Raw genomic sequence first — 15,057 nt, forward strand, 5'->3', positions numbered from 1 at the left:
AATAAGAGGTACCTTATAAATGTTGCGTACAGTCCAAGTAAGGAGGGATGCGACTAGTACTTGGATACTTTGGGTACACTATCCGTGAGATGGTGGATTGGGATCTTCGTTTCAGGAAGGATTTGTGGTTGTAACATTGCGACGAAGGTCGTCGGTATGGTCACATGACGACGAACCTATCAGAGTGTATAAATGACGTACTAAAGGGAACGAGGAATCTTCTAATGGCAGCGATTGTTCGGGCAACGTATGAGAGGTTGCAACAGTTGTTCGTGCGTAGAGGATGGGAAGCACATGCTCAATTACAGGATGGATAGATCTATTCGTAGCGGCTGTTGGCAACTATAGATAAGAACAGAGAGAGTCTACCGATGTTGCAAGTCACCCATTGTGATCGTAGGGCATCCGTTTTTAGCGTGGAAGAGATGGAGCTAGTGGATGGTTGGTCACATACTTCATATGGGGTTCGTTTGATCGAGCGTACATGCGACTGCGGCCTGTTCTAGTAATTACATTACCCATGTCGACACGTCCTGGTGGCATGTGCAGTTGCGAGTATGGAGTAGGGTCATTTCGTGGACTTCGTGTACACGATGACCTCTGTATTCAAGGCATACGAGTCACGAGAGGGAGTTTTCGCCGATATCAGACGAAAAGATGTGGCCTTCATAGTACGGTGCACGCCTAAAGCCCAACTCAGCCATGAGGGGGAAGGCATCGGGAAGGCCGGTATCCACACGGATCCAGATGGATGCCATTGAGCGCGCGGAGAAGAGATGTGGGCTCTGCCGCGGAGAAGGCCACACCAGACGTGGGTGTCCCAATGCGCTCCACTCGGATCCATGACGACACATGCAATTTTGGGTTTAAGCCTTTTTATTCCAATGTTGTCACTTTGATGTAGTGATTGTTATTGAATGTGTTTAATGTGTAATGAAGCATAATTTCTGTATAACTAGTTACTTTCAATGTTACGGGCCTAATTTTCATCTACAATATTACAATATTTTTATAAAAAAAATATATACCAAAATGGGTAAACAAATAGAGGATAAGTTTAGTAATACCTTGGATCTTTCCCCTTATCTCGGATGTATGATAAATGAATTTTTACCGGTATAAAAATTATCGAGTAATCAATCGTAGTATAGTCTAAACCAACGCAAAATCCATCATCAAACAATTCTACAATCTATAACCGAGAGTATTAGTCCCGAGTCGTTCTTCCCTAGCAATGCTACAAGGGTGTATGTTAGTGGTTAAGGGGTCTTTTGTGGCTTGAAGAGTGTGGCATAAAAGTGCTAATAAAAGAAAACAACAATCAATCAATATTAAAAGCCTTGGCCGAGGTTGAACATTGGAAATTCCATCACTATAGCTTCCTTCAATTGTGATAACAAAGGAGTGTTGCTTCACTTAGTTACCCCTAATTATAGAGGAAAGTCAAGTAAAAGTAACTAACTTAAGTCACAAGTCCTAGTCTTACCCTAGGGAAGTCTAGCTTTAGTGCACTCTAAGTCAATTAGCAATTCTCAATTCTTGATCAACAATTGACATCCATTATTCAAGTGTCTCCAATGACTCAACCACTAGGCCAAGTGAGGGGATGCTATTCCATATCTAAAGTTGGCATTTTCTCAAACATTTGGAGAGCAAGAATGAAAGACATAGTAAAATTGAGAAGAGGTTTAGAATCAAAGTGATTCAACACAAGAGATTAACAAGAATCAACAATGAACAACAATAAAAATGAGATCTTCAATGAATTAATAGAATCCAAAACAACAAAGTTAAATCTAAGATCTATGAGAATTGAACAATTACAAACACTAATTGAGATTAGAGAAGATGATCTACAACATGAACAAAGTAAAGTGAGAGTTGCAATAGATCTCACCAAGGAATGGTTGAGAATTGAGAAAATGAAGATGAATTCTAGAGAGAGGTTGGAGTTTCTCTCTCTACAAATGTAACTAACTAAAAATATCTCAGAAAACTTGTAAAATGAGTCTATGGATGTGAATGTGTGTCAATCCCCTTCAATCCTTGGTTCTTATATGCAATTTGGCGCCAAAGTTGGTTGCTGAAACCTTCCAAAATCGCCAGGCACGTGTTGCAATAACAGAATCACGTGCGGACTACGACGCATGCGCACACGCTGGTCGATTCTGCAATGTGCGCGCGAGCGCCTTGTGCGCGTACGCGTGCTTAGCCGAGATCAATTCTTTGGCTTTTTGTGCTTCTCTCCACTTGCATGCTTCCTTCCTTGCTCCTTTGATCCATGCCTAACCTATTTCAACCTGAGATTACTAGCAAATACATCAAGGCATCTTATGGAATCAAGGATGAATTAGAATTCATCAAAATAAGGCTTAAAAAGCATGTTTTTACACTTAAGCACAAATACGGGAGAGATAACAAAACCATGCCAATTCATAGGCTAAATGCGAGAAGAGGTTATCAAAATACTCTAAATTCAATACAAGATAAACCCTAAAAATGGGGTTTATCAACCTCCCCACACTTAAGCCTTAGTATGTCCTCATGCTAAAATAAGAAGGAACTAAAGGGTGTGACATTTATTGAATGCAACTAAACTATATAAACTTATCTAAATGCAACTATCTAAAGCAAATGGAAATGCTTAGTTCAAACAAATCAATTCCCAAGAGAACATGTGTAAGAACAATAGTTAGGGCAATAGGAGTTAAGTCCAAACCACAATTGCATTGAATTATCAAAAAGAGTTCAAACTTGCAAGATTATAGATAATATGGGTGAATACATGTAATTGAACTTTTGAACCCTCACCGGATGTGTATCCGCTCTATTCACTCAAGTGTTTAAGGGTTAATTCACTCAATTCTCTTCTAATCATGCTTTCCAAAATTTGATTTTCTTCTAACAATCAACACTTATTCAACGCATGCATACATTTATCATGAGGTCTTTCATTTAGGTTGTAATGGGGTTAGGGTCAAGGTAGGATCATTTATGGTTAAGTGGACTAGGATTTGAATCTTTGATTAGCATAAACTTCCCCACCTAACTATATAATGACCTATACAAGTTCAAACTACTCTAACTACCCATTCTTCACTTTTTTCTTACATACTCATGCATTCTTATTTGATTCATAACACCTATGCATTGATTCCTTTTTATTGACTTCACTTTGGGGCATTTTGTCCCCCTTATTGCTCTTCTTTTTTCCTTTTCTTTCTTGTTCTATTTACATTTTTTTTCTTTTCTCTTCTTCTTTTTTTTTTCACTTTTATTTCTTTTTTTTCTTTTCATCATTTTTTTTCAAACTATACACAAGGACATCAATGCATAAGGTTTATACATTCAATCAATATATGAATATGTTTCCAATTCTAAAATATGAAAGTGTACTACCCCTTTTATCCCATCCAATGTTCCCAAGCCTCTGAATAATAAACACTCTCACTAGCCTAGGCTAATCAAAGATCCAAACAAGGACTTTCATTGGTTTTCCGCCTTGGGCTTGTAATGTGCTAAAATGAGAATAAGTTGGTTAAGCATAGGCTCAAAATTGGCTAACAATGGAGAGTAAAAGGTTGGCTATTTGGGTAAGTGGGCTAATGAAATAATGGCCTCAATCATACAAATGCATTAATACAAGAAATAAATGGACATATAGAATCAAGCAAATCAAGGATCATAATCATAGAAAGAGAATAATTTCACACAAGAATGGAAAATAAGTGGTTATAAAATGTAACCACGTCAATAGGCTCAAGTCTCACAAGCTTGTGTTCTTAATTCAATACATGATTCACAAAGTATGAAATTCAAGCAAGTTGCATAAAGATATAGCTTCTTCAATCAATTGGGTTGGTGCCCTATGCCCTATAATTAAAATTCTTGGAAAATCTCAATATTTAACTAAGCATTGTTGTGATTGAAAAATTCAAAAATTCTCCCTAGTTTACCCTTTTCTTTTTCACTTAAAACCAATTTCTTATGCAAAAAGGGTGACTAAGTTTCACTTAAAACATGATTTCTAATCACAACCACAAACTAAAAAGAAAAATATACGAAAGAAGATATGCAAAAATGCATAAAGACAAATCCAACTAAAGTATGGAATCTATCATCCAAAACATCTAAAAATATCCAAAAGCATCAAAATATCTAAAATCCAAAATAAGCAGTAAAGGTATCCAAAATAAACTCAAAATACATCAAATATATACAAAGGATATGCAAAGTAAGATAGCTAGTAAAGTGGCCAAAATGTTCACCGGTATCTAATGATGCCACCGGCTACCTCCCCACACTTAAGATCAAGCATCATCCTCGATGCTAATCCTGAGGATCAGTGGAAGGTACAACGGTAGGCTCTGGCTCTGGCTGTGGCTGTGGGTGTGAGACCGGCTCCTCATGGGTCTGTGGTGGCTCTGTAGTGTCAGAAGCAACTGGAGGTGCATCCTGCTGAGTCGGCGCCTCCGCATCCTCCTCCTGATGATCCTGCTCATCGGAGGCCGGAGAGTCGGGAAGCGGAGGTAACTCAGCGCCAAGAGAGATGAGCGCCTGATCCATCCGATCCAGTCGGCGTCTGACATGGAGCCTCTCGCGCTCTAAAAACCGAAATAGACGCTGGACCAGTAGGTAAGTCGGCTCAGGTGCTGAAGAAGAGACTGTCGAAGATGGGGCTGCTGAAGGTCCGGCTGTCCCTACCACCGCTCTAGCTCTAGATCGGCGTCTAGCCGGGGGTCTTTCAGTCACCCAAGTGCCCCAAGGAATAGTGACCTCCTTAGCACCGTCCTCTGGCGGCGGTGGTATCACATCATCATCATGGCTAGGAACATCCGCCAGTGATGCCATGCTGGTAATCAGGACAGGAAAAGGCAGGAGGCCACGAATATGGGCTCGCCACATGCTCTGTCAGATCAATCGGGGAAAATAAACTTCCTTTCCCTCCATAACACAGCCAATTAAGAGTAGCATCTCCATAGGGATCTCAGAAAAGTGAGTGGTGGGCAAGACGTAGTGAGCGAAGATCATCTGCCAAGTCTTGGCCTCCTTGTTCAAGTGTGCAAAGAGCATCCCTTTGGGCTTTGTGTTGCCCGAGTCCATGATCCAAGTAGCATCTGGTAAACCAATCACGCGCCTCAGCGCCTCATAGTCAAAGGTCATGGTATGGATAGCCATCTCTGCCTGCTGATGGGCACACATGTCATCAGTAATGTGCCGACACTGCAATGCCTCCTCTATAGCAGTCTCAGTAATCATAACCTCTTTACCCCTCACCTGAACTGAATCCAAAGTAGGACGGAAGAAGTTGCAATAGAATTCCTTAACCCAAGAAATGTTGATATCTCCCAAATCTCTGTCAACAAAATCTATACCCAACTCAAGGATCCGACTAGTAATGGACCGTCGGACATCATTGGGGAGAACAAGCTTCTTCTCGGTATTCAGTTTTGTTGTCCGATACTTGGAAAGTCGAAGCTCACAGTAGAGATTGGGGAACTTAGTCGGGTCAGTAGAAGGTAACAGCTGATTTTCTTTTTCTTTGTCATTTAGAGGATTCTTAGCATAATTCTTATAAATGGAGGGGGTAGAAGGTGTAGAGTGTTTTCTTTTCTTGGAAGCAGTGGCTATAGCTTTTCCTTTATCCGACATCCTGAAAAATATGATAGCATATAAGCAATGAAACACTTAGCATGTAACAGAGAAGGCATGTTCAGGATATCAATTGGCTAATAAACAATCATGATGTTGAACTGAACTTGAAAAGAATTGGTAACAAGTAAGCATGAGTGAACAAGTAAACTAAGAATGCAATCTTCATTAAAGTCAACAACTCTTACTCAATAAGCATAAAATCATCATATTTTTGAAAGAATGGTTAAAGAGGGTTAAATGTGAGTAAAGGTTAATTGGTTAAAGAAATTAGTGAGTTAGAAAAGTGGATTAGTGGTATGACGATATTTAAGCTCAAATAAAAGAGAAGTTGTGGTTCATGTTCACAATGATTGGTGTAAATCCGGGAAGTCAAAAGGAAACGGAAATTAGCCCAAATTACAATAGAGATTAAGATGAAAACAGATTTCTTGAAAATTGGGCAGTATTCCGGCTTAAAATCGGATGTTCCCGGATAGCAAAATAGCACAAATAACATAGAAAACAACATCAATTAAGCACAACGGCAATCAGATAGCATTTAGCAACACAAATTGCAGAGAAGAGCAACCCAAAATCAATCATACAGCACCCAAGGAAACAAATAGCAAATTATGCACAAACAGAGCACTTATCAGGCCTAGAATCCTCTATCTAGTCCTAGCTACCTAACCGCAATTATTTCTATCTAACCTAACATACAAAGTTCCAATTCTAACTAACTACAAACAACTAACAGTAAGTAACATAAACGAAAAATTAAAAACAAACAGAGTTGGAGCAAGAACCTGGGAGCAGAGGAACTAAGAATGGAAAGGAAATTGGGAGAGGGGCAGCAGAATCAGAAGTTGCGTCGCCGTGAATGGTGGCGGTTATGGAAGAAGAGCAACGACGGTGGTTGGCAACGGGAGAACGAGAGACTGAGTGACAGAGGGTCGGCGATGGTAAAAGAAGGAGAGTGATAGAAGAATGTGAAAGAAGGAAAGAGAGGGAGGGGCCGCCGAGTGCTGTCGCCGGCAGTGACGGTGGAATGGCGGCGGAGATGGTGGCAGCGGTGGTTGGGTGTTTGACCGAAGGGAGGAGGAGGGAGTGAGGATGAGTGGGGTTGATGGTGAAGGACGGCGGTTGGTCGTGCGGTGGCGACGCTGCTGCCGCGGCGGTAATGGGGGAGAAGAAGAAAATGGAACGGTGAGGGAGAAGAAGAGAGGGTGCGCGACTGCGCAGTGTTCTTTGCGCATTAGGGTTATCACCTTTTTTGAATCAGCGCGGGCGCGCACCTTGCGCGTCCGCGTACATTGATGAAAATTTGGGACCCACGCATGAGCGTGCAGTGTGCTCTAGCGTGGATTGGCAGACTATGCAAGGGCGCGTGCGCGAACAGCGCGCGCACGCGTACATGTGGTTGGGCCTGAGGCTTAGGGTGGGCTTGACGCACGCCCAACTCTCGGGGCAAAAGCCTGGAGTGGCGGCAGCATGTAAGGGACGCGCGCGCGGCAAGTGCGCATCCGCGTACGTTGGTAATCTGTGATAAGGCGCGCTAGTGCAATGCGTGCGCTCGCGTCTGTTCCTTCCTAGGCAAATGGGCGCGCACGCGGCAGGTGCGCGTCCGCGCAAATTGAGTTGGGCTGGGGGCTTAAAGTTGGCCTAGATCCGGCTCAACTCTCTGGGGCTTGGCTCAAAGAATTGCAGCAACAGATCGACGCGGGCGCAGCAGGTGCGCGTCCGTGTACATGTCCTTGTTCTCATGATCGGCGCGCACGCACGTAGTGCGTGTCAGCGTGGATTGGGTTGGGATCAGGGCATAGTGTTTGCCCAAGAGAAGCCCAACTCTCTGGAATGTGGGTGGTGATGCATCCGCTCAGGGACGCGTGCGCGTACATCGTGCGCGCGCGTCCACCCCTTTTTTTAGAAAAATTATGCTGGGTGCTCTCCATACTGCTCATAACTCTTTATTCAATCAACCATCATACAATTCAAAAAATGCAATTTGATATTATTCATCTACTACTAAACACAACATACACGTGACTAAGCTAACAATTAAGTTGTACAAACAAATTTATATGAAACATCTACCTACAATGGTAACTCAAATCACTTATTAAGCAAATTTAAAAGAGTATGGAAAGAGTTTACCATGGTGGGGTGTCTCCCACCTAGCACTTTTAGTTTAAGTCCTTAAGTTGGACATTTTGATGGAGTCCTTGCTAGGGTGGCTTATGCTTGAACTCTTCTTCGAATCCCCACCAATGTTTGCACTTCCAATAGCCTCCGGGATCCCAATTTAAACGTACAAGGCCTTCAAGGGGGCCTAAGCGTGTAACAAGGCCCCTAAGTTGATAGTGGTCTATGTATGTTCCGGGATCCCATACTTTATTTGTCAACCCCTTTTTTTCTTGATCTTCATGCTTCCAATAGGGTGACAAACTTATTGAATTCTCTTTGTAACTCATACTCATCATCCTAATTCCATTGAATTTGGCTTCACTCCACTTTTGAAACTCAAAGTTTGATCTTCCATCCTTTATGCACCTTGATTCAAATTGTCCACCAACATCTAATCCGTTCTTACTTTCTAGCCCGCAAAGAGTTCTAAGTTGACCGTCCGTTTCTAACAACGCATATTGATATGGGCCGAGAAAATTAAAGGATGAGATGATTACCCACTCAATTTGTAATTGGGATGGCGACTTAGCAAGGAAGATATCCAATGGTCTTGACATTGTATGTTCCACTTCCTTTGGCTCCTCCATGATGATTTCCATCTTTTGATAACTTTCTTTAAATTCTTCTTGTTTGCTAACTTCCTCCAAACCTTATCATTGATCAAGTCATGTGTTGGAGGTTGCGCAACCTCCTCAACATCGGTTTCACATTCGATGGGAGAAGCTTCAACAAGATCACCATTGTCACTTGATGTAGAGTTATTTTCGTTGATGGAACTTCCTTCTTGTTCAACCTCCTCTAGGTCTTCTTCCACTTCTTTATCTTCAACAATCTTCATTTCCTCCGCTTGTTGCAACACACACTCCATTTCCTTATGCTCAACTTGAGACTCTAAAGTCTCCCTCATACCTCCCTCTTTGGTTGCTTTTTCACAATCATCCGTGAACTCATTTTGCTTGTGATGTGAATCCCAAGAATCCATCTTTTGACGGATGGTTGCTTGAAGCCGATCCATTTCTTCCTTGAGAAGATCCTTTGACTCTTGTTCCTCTTCACTAACATAAGTAGGATCATATGGCTCTTGGATTGATGGACATGGATTTTTTTCCGTGGAGGTTTGTGGCGGAAAGGAGAAATCATGATATGGTTGGAAAGGAGGTTCATCAAAGCGTGGCGGTGGGAGGGCATCTTGGTTGTTGGTAGAAGGTGGAATTATACGGGACATAAATTCTTGGAGAGTAGAGGTGAAACAAGTGAGTGCGGTTTGGAGCTCTTCTTGCTCTTGAAGAATGATACCAAGTGTATCATCCATGGGGACTCGGGTTGGGGGGTAAAGATGTTGGAGTGGTGGTGATTCAAGGGTTGCTTGTTCATAATCGTCACAAGGGTATGCATAGGGGGAATATAGACTTGGCTCATATGTAGGCAATTGGTGGAAATAAGGTGTGGGTTGAGAATATGGTGTATGGAATGATGGTGGTTGAGTAGTATAACCATGATAAGAATCATCATATCCATAGGAATGATATGCATTATAGGAAGGATTACCATCATAGTAACTTGAAGGGGAAGGTTGCGATGATGATTGCTCATATGGATATGGCTCTCTTCCTAAGAATTCATCTCTCCCATAATGTGAGCCATCATTCAAGTTTTCATCGCCTACAACAAAGTCATAGTCATATCCAAAACCACAAGGATGAGAATTCATAGTGACAAATAGGAACAAAACTAATAGAGATCTAAAACTAATGAAAACTAACAAACAAACAAAAGACAAACATATTCACAATATTCACATATTTACGTTAACCAAAAACATGGCACTCATGTGCACTCCCCGGCAACGGCGCCATTTTGATAAATGAATTTTTGCCGGTATAGAAATTATCGAGTAATCAATCGTAGTATAGTCTAAACCGACGCAAAATCCATCATCAAACAATTCTACAATCTATAACCGAGAGTATTAGTCCCGAGTCGTTCTTCCCTAGGAATGCTACAAGGGTGTATGTTAGTGGTTAAGGGGTCTTTTGTGGCTTGAAGAGTGTGGCATAAAAGTGCTAATAAAAGAAAACAACAATCAATCAATATTAAAAGTCTTGGCCGAGGTTGAACATTGGAAGTTCCATCACTATAGCTTCCTTCAATTGTGATAACAAAGGAGTGTTGCTTCACTTAGTTAACCCCTAATTATAGAGGAAAGTCAAGTAAAAGTAACTAACTTAAGTCACAAGTCCTAGTCTTACCCTAGGAAAGTCTAGCTTTAGTACACTCTAAGTCAATTAGCAATTCTCAATTCTTGATCAACAATTGACATCCATTATTCAAGTGTCTCCAATGACTCAACCACTAGGCCAAGTGAGGGGATGCTATTCCATATCTAAAGTTGGCATTTTCTCAAACATTTGGAGAGCAAGAATGAAAGACATAGTAAAATTGAGAAGAGGTTTAGAATCAAAGTGATTCAACACAAGAGATTAACAAGAATCAACAATGAACAACAATGAAAATGAGATCTTCAATGAATTAATAGAATCCAAAACAACAAAGTTAAATCTAGAGATCTATGAGAATTGAACAATTACAAACACTAATTGAGATTAGAGAAGATGATCTACAACATGAACAAAGTAAAGTGAGAGTTGCAATAGATCTCACCAAAGAATGGTTGAGAATTGAGAAAATGAAGATGAATTCTAGAGAGAGGTTGGAGTTTCTCTCTCTACAAATGTAACTAACTAAAAATATCTCTGAAAACTTGTAAAATGAGTCTATGGATGTGAATGTGTGTCAATCCCCTTCAATCCTTGGTTCTTATATGCAATTTGGCGCCAAAGTTGGTTGCTGAAACCTTCCAAAATCGCCAGGCACGTGTTGCAATAACAGAATCACGTGCGGACTACGACGCGTGCGCGCACGGTACGCGTGCGCGTCTCTGGTCGATTCTGCAATGTGCGCGCGAACGCCTTGTGCACGTACGCGTGCTTGGCCGAGATCAATTCTTTGGCTTTTTGCGCTTCTCTCCACTTGCATGCTTCCTTCCTTGCTCCTTTGATCCATGCCTAACCTATTTCAACCTGAGATTACTAGCAAACACATCAAGGCATCTTATGGAATCAAGGATGAATTAGAATTCATCAAAATAAGGCTTAAAAAGCATGTTTTTACACTTAAGCACAAATACGGGAGAGATAACAAAACCATGCCAATTCATAGGCTAAATGCGAGAAGAGGTTATCAAAATACTCTAAATTCAATACAAGATAAACCCTAAAAATATGGTTTATCAATGTACTGACCCAAATAAAAAAACGCATGTATCTGAATGCATTGTATTCGAGATATGCTTATGTTCATACCAAGTTACATCTAAGATATGGTTCACAAACACTCTATCACAGTATAAGGTCAATACACCCGAAATGTGACAGAATATGTAGTTTGATAATTTTTTCAAGGTATGTTTATTTTGATAAATACTATACTTATTTAATTTAAATAAAAAAATCCTATAATTTGAGTGCATTTAGAATATATAATAATAATGTGTTTTACATTTAAAGCACTCAATATACAAGATATGCGTTTAATTATCTTTTGTACACTATTCAAAATATGTCACCTTGCGTATTTTTTAAATAATATTTATTTTATGTATTTCTATAAATAAAAATTTATTTAATTTAAATAAAAAACCTTAAAATTATCCATATGTTAAAAAATTAGTCACTAAGTCGCTAGACAGTAATCACAAATAATAATAAGAAGAGTCGCCAAAAAAAACAATGAGAAGAGGATTATAAATAGCAAAATATTCGCCCGTTTTTTCTTTTTTCCTTGTCTCACATCTTTCTCTGTCCTAAAAAAAACTGAAAAACAAACCCCACTTTGCTCCTTTCACCTCTTTTCTCTCGTCTTTGTATTCTTCTTTCTCGCTCTTCTCTGCTCTGAGCTTCTTCCTTTCTCTCTCTCTCTCTCTCTCTCTCTCTCTGTGAGGGTCTCAATGGGAAAGTACATGAAGAAAGCCAAACCCAAAGGCGAAGTCTCGCTATTAGACACCACAACATCTTACTTCGGTGTTCGAACCCGCGCCAAAACCCTAGCCCTCCAGAAATCCCAGTCGCCGGAGCTTTCTTCCTCTTCCGCCGCCGCCGGCAGCTACCTCCAGCTCCGAAGTCGCCGCCTCCACAAGCCTCCCATTTCGATTCCATCCAATGATTCCTCCAATTCTTCAAAGCGTCCAAGGAACAACCAGAACCCTAAGTCACCGCTACCGAACCCTAGCTCTGGTCACAGGCTCGGGATCAGGTCCGAAGCTGAGGAAGGCCCGAAGGAGGAGGAGGAGAAGGAGAAAGGGGTCGTGCATGAGAATGTTGACGAAGGTGCTGGTGCTGGTGCTGCTGAAGAAGCGTCGTTTGGGGAAAATGTGTTGGATTTTGAAGGTAGAGAGAGGTGAGTTTGTCGTTTAATTTTAACCCGCGGTCTATTCGTTATTTATTTTTTGTTAGTTGATTATTTTTTTTTACGTTTTATTTTTATTTTATTTTTATTTTGAATTTGATTGTTGAATTTTCAATTGGAACGGCTTTCTTTGGTGGTATTTGATTTTGTAAACGCGATATTAGAGAGTGAGTAAAGCTGAAAACGAGTTTTCTTTTAGTTTAATTTATTTATTTATTTATTTATTTATTTATTTATTTATTATTATTATTATTATTATTATTATTATTATTATTTGATTGGTCTGCATTTGAAATTTAGTTAATGCCGTGGGGTGATGCAGTGTTTCTGAGATTGTTGTTTTTCTTTCATATTTTTGTGTAGTTCTTTTTCTGTGATGAACTGTTAACAAGATCATGGTCAATGTGTACCTTATTATTGAGATTTATGGTTTATTTGGTTCAAAGAGAAGATGCGAGACAAAGAAGGAGCTGAATCTGAAGCTGGAAATCGTTTATTTTTATGTGGTTGTTATTGTGTTTTGTTTGTCTGAACATTCTTGAAATGCAAGCATTCTGTTACTAACTGTAGAACTTCATGGGAAGGGGGATGAGTATTATTTTTAATTAGGTTTTGTTCCTTGGTTCACTGTCACGCAATTTGTTCCTAAGTTTCAGTTCAAAAGATGATTAAATATTGTTAAGTTTATATTTTGTGTTTGTTGATTTTTGCATTGAATACCTGTATGTTGTATTCGGTTTTATACAAGGATTTTCTTCTTAACTAACTGTTCTTCCCAAATCCCGCTTCCCTTCAGTCATTTGAGTGTTAATGTATTTGTCAATTATGTCTTTTCTGGTTGTCAAAGTCCTTTAATCATTTTTTTTTACCATCCTTTGTTTCCACACTCAAGGTTTTCGGAGAATTAGATTTTGTATTCTCCTACAAAGTGTTTAATGTGCTTGCTTTGTCAAATTCTCTTTGTACTTGCTCACCCGATATCCTGTAAATGGTTCCTGTTCATTTGAAGATGTCGTTTTGAAAGTAACGTACAGAATATTTTCAACGACAACCAAACATATCCCACCAATTGAGGTTGACAACACAGATCGGATAGATTTATATTATCTTATTGCAGTTGATACCTACAGAATCTTTGTTCAACAGGAAGCTGTTACTGATGTGGCTTTTTTTTTTCAAAAAAAAAAAAATCAAAAGTATTGATACTTTGTTAAAGAGCTGAAAATTTAACCTTTCCCTCAATTTGATACTTTTACTTGTCTTTTGGTTGAGCAACCATATTATTTTAATTTCTCTACTCTTGTTCTGCTGAATTTGGATTATGCAACAAAGGTAATAAATTACGACGAGTGGGAGAAGCCCAGTGATGAAATTACTCAATTCGTATCTCTGGAGGCTGATTTTAATTTCAAAAATCTTAAGAGAATGATGGATGTCTATAAAGGGAAGGGACTTATGCATTGCATGCCACTTTTAAGTACACACAATGAGCAATACTGAATCTTTTTATATCTTTATGTTCTGTATGTGATCAATTAAGTTGAAACTTGAAATGGATTTAAATGTGTTATTTGCTTTCTAAATGTGCTGGTCTTGCCTGAAAAATTTATCAATAATGTTGTTTTGGACCAATACTTATTTGAGATGTTTCCTTGTTATTTTACTTTTTGCCATTAAATGTCTCTCATGTCTCTGTTGTTTCTGGTGTATAATAGAATTGCTCTCTTTATTATTTGCAGCAGAAACACTAGGGAATCAACACCATGCAGTTTGATAAGGGACCCAGACATTATTCGGACCCCAGGTTCAACTACCAGACCTACTTGCTCAACTGAAGCTTTTCGAAGAGCTGAGAATGCAGCTAGAAGGCAAATTCCAACGGCACATGAAATGGATGAATTCTTTGCTGAAATCGAACAGGCTCAGCAAAGGCAGTTCATGGAGAAGTATGCTTTCTACAGTTTGCGTTTCTTAGTTCCTTGCCTAACCGCATTTACTGTCGCAACCCCACCCCCCATCATCATCACAAAACAATCTAATTTAATAACTTCCCATGTGGGTTCAACTGCAGGTACAACTTCGATCCTGTGAATGAGAAGCCACTCCCCGGGCGTTATGAATGGGAAAAATTGGAATCTGGCAAGGCCAGCATTAATGTTCCATCAAGACATCCTTAACGTAGCAGGGTTAGACATAGCCAAAAACGGTGGTGGTGTTATTTCCATTTTCCATCACCTTCTATTTACTTGTAAAGAAAGTAGGACTTTCAAGCTGTGTAGACTAATGGTCTGTAACCTTACAGAGGTGATGATGATTACATAACAATACAAATCAAAGTCCTTTGTCTAACAGATCATTGAAGATGAAGGGGGAAAGGGAAGGGGCTGTAGGGTGTAGGATTAGAGACAAGTGAAAAAAAAAAAAAAAAGAGGTCAGTATGAGGTACAGGAATTCACTTAGGTCTTCTTTGTTTTTGTATTTTACTCTTTCTTTGTCTATACTTGTACTGATGGACCTTGAACAAACTCTTAGAAAATAAAGACCCAAATTTCCCCGTCTAAACTTTTGACACTTCCTTTGTCATCTGTGTTTCTGCTATATTAAAAATTGGATGTGTCCCGGTATGTCACTGAATGATTTATTTGTTTAAGATGGTGGTAGCTTTTTCTGTGGCGTGTAGCTGCATTGCTGAAACCTGATGGTCTTTTTTGGCGTCCTATAGTGGTGGGACATTGCAAACAGTGCAACTTTTTGTCTTCTCTGTTATCATGTCTC

The 15,057-nt window shown here is 39.8% G+C and overlaps 1 protein-coding gene across 2 annotated transcripts; it reads left to right on the forward strand.

The window, feature by feature from the left end:
• The first annotated feature begins 11,647 nt into the window (after positions 1 to 11,647).
• On the forward strand, positions 11,648 to 14,844 carry LOC112711376 (cyclin-dependent kinase inhibitor 4). Of its 2 annotated transcripts, none has more exons than XM_025764018.3 (3): positions 11,648 to 12,273; positions 14,022 to 14,228; positions 14,354 to 14,844. In XM_025764018.3, exons 1-3 carry the CDS (start codon positions 11,825 to 11,827, stop codon positions 14,457 to 14,459), a joined length of 762 nt encoding a protein of 253 aa, XP_025619803.1. In that variant the 5' UTR covers positions 11,648 to 11,824; the 3' UTR covers positions 14,460 to 14,844. The 2 variants fall into 2 exon arrangements, with proteins under 2 accessions (XP_025619803.1, XP_025619804.1); XM_025764019.3 differs by having other exon boundaries at positions 11,650 to 12,273; positions 14,025 to 14,228.
• The last annotated feature ends 213 nt before the right edge of the window (positions 14,845 to 15,057 follow it).

Source organism: Arachis hypogaea, chromosome 9, assembly GCF_003086295.3.
Source record: "Arachis hypogaea cultivar Tifrunner chromosome 9, arahy.Tifrunner.gnm2.J5K5, whole genome shotgun sequence".
NCBI lineage: Eukaryota > Viridiplantae > Streptophyta > Magnoliopsida > Fabales > Fabaceae > Arachis > Arachis hypogaea.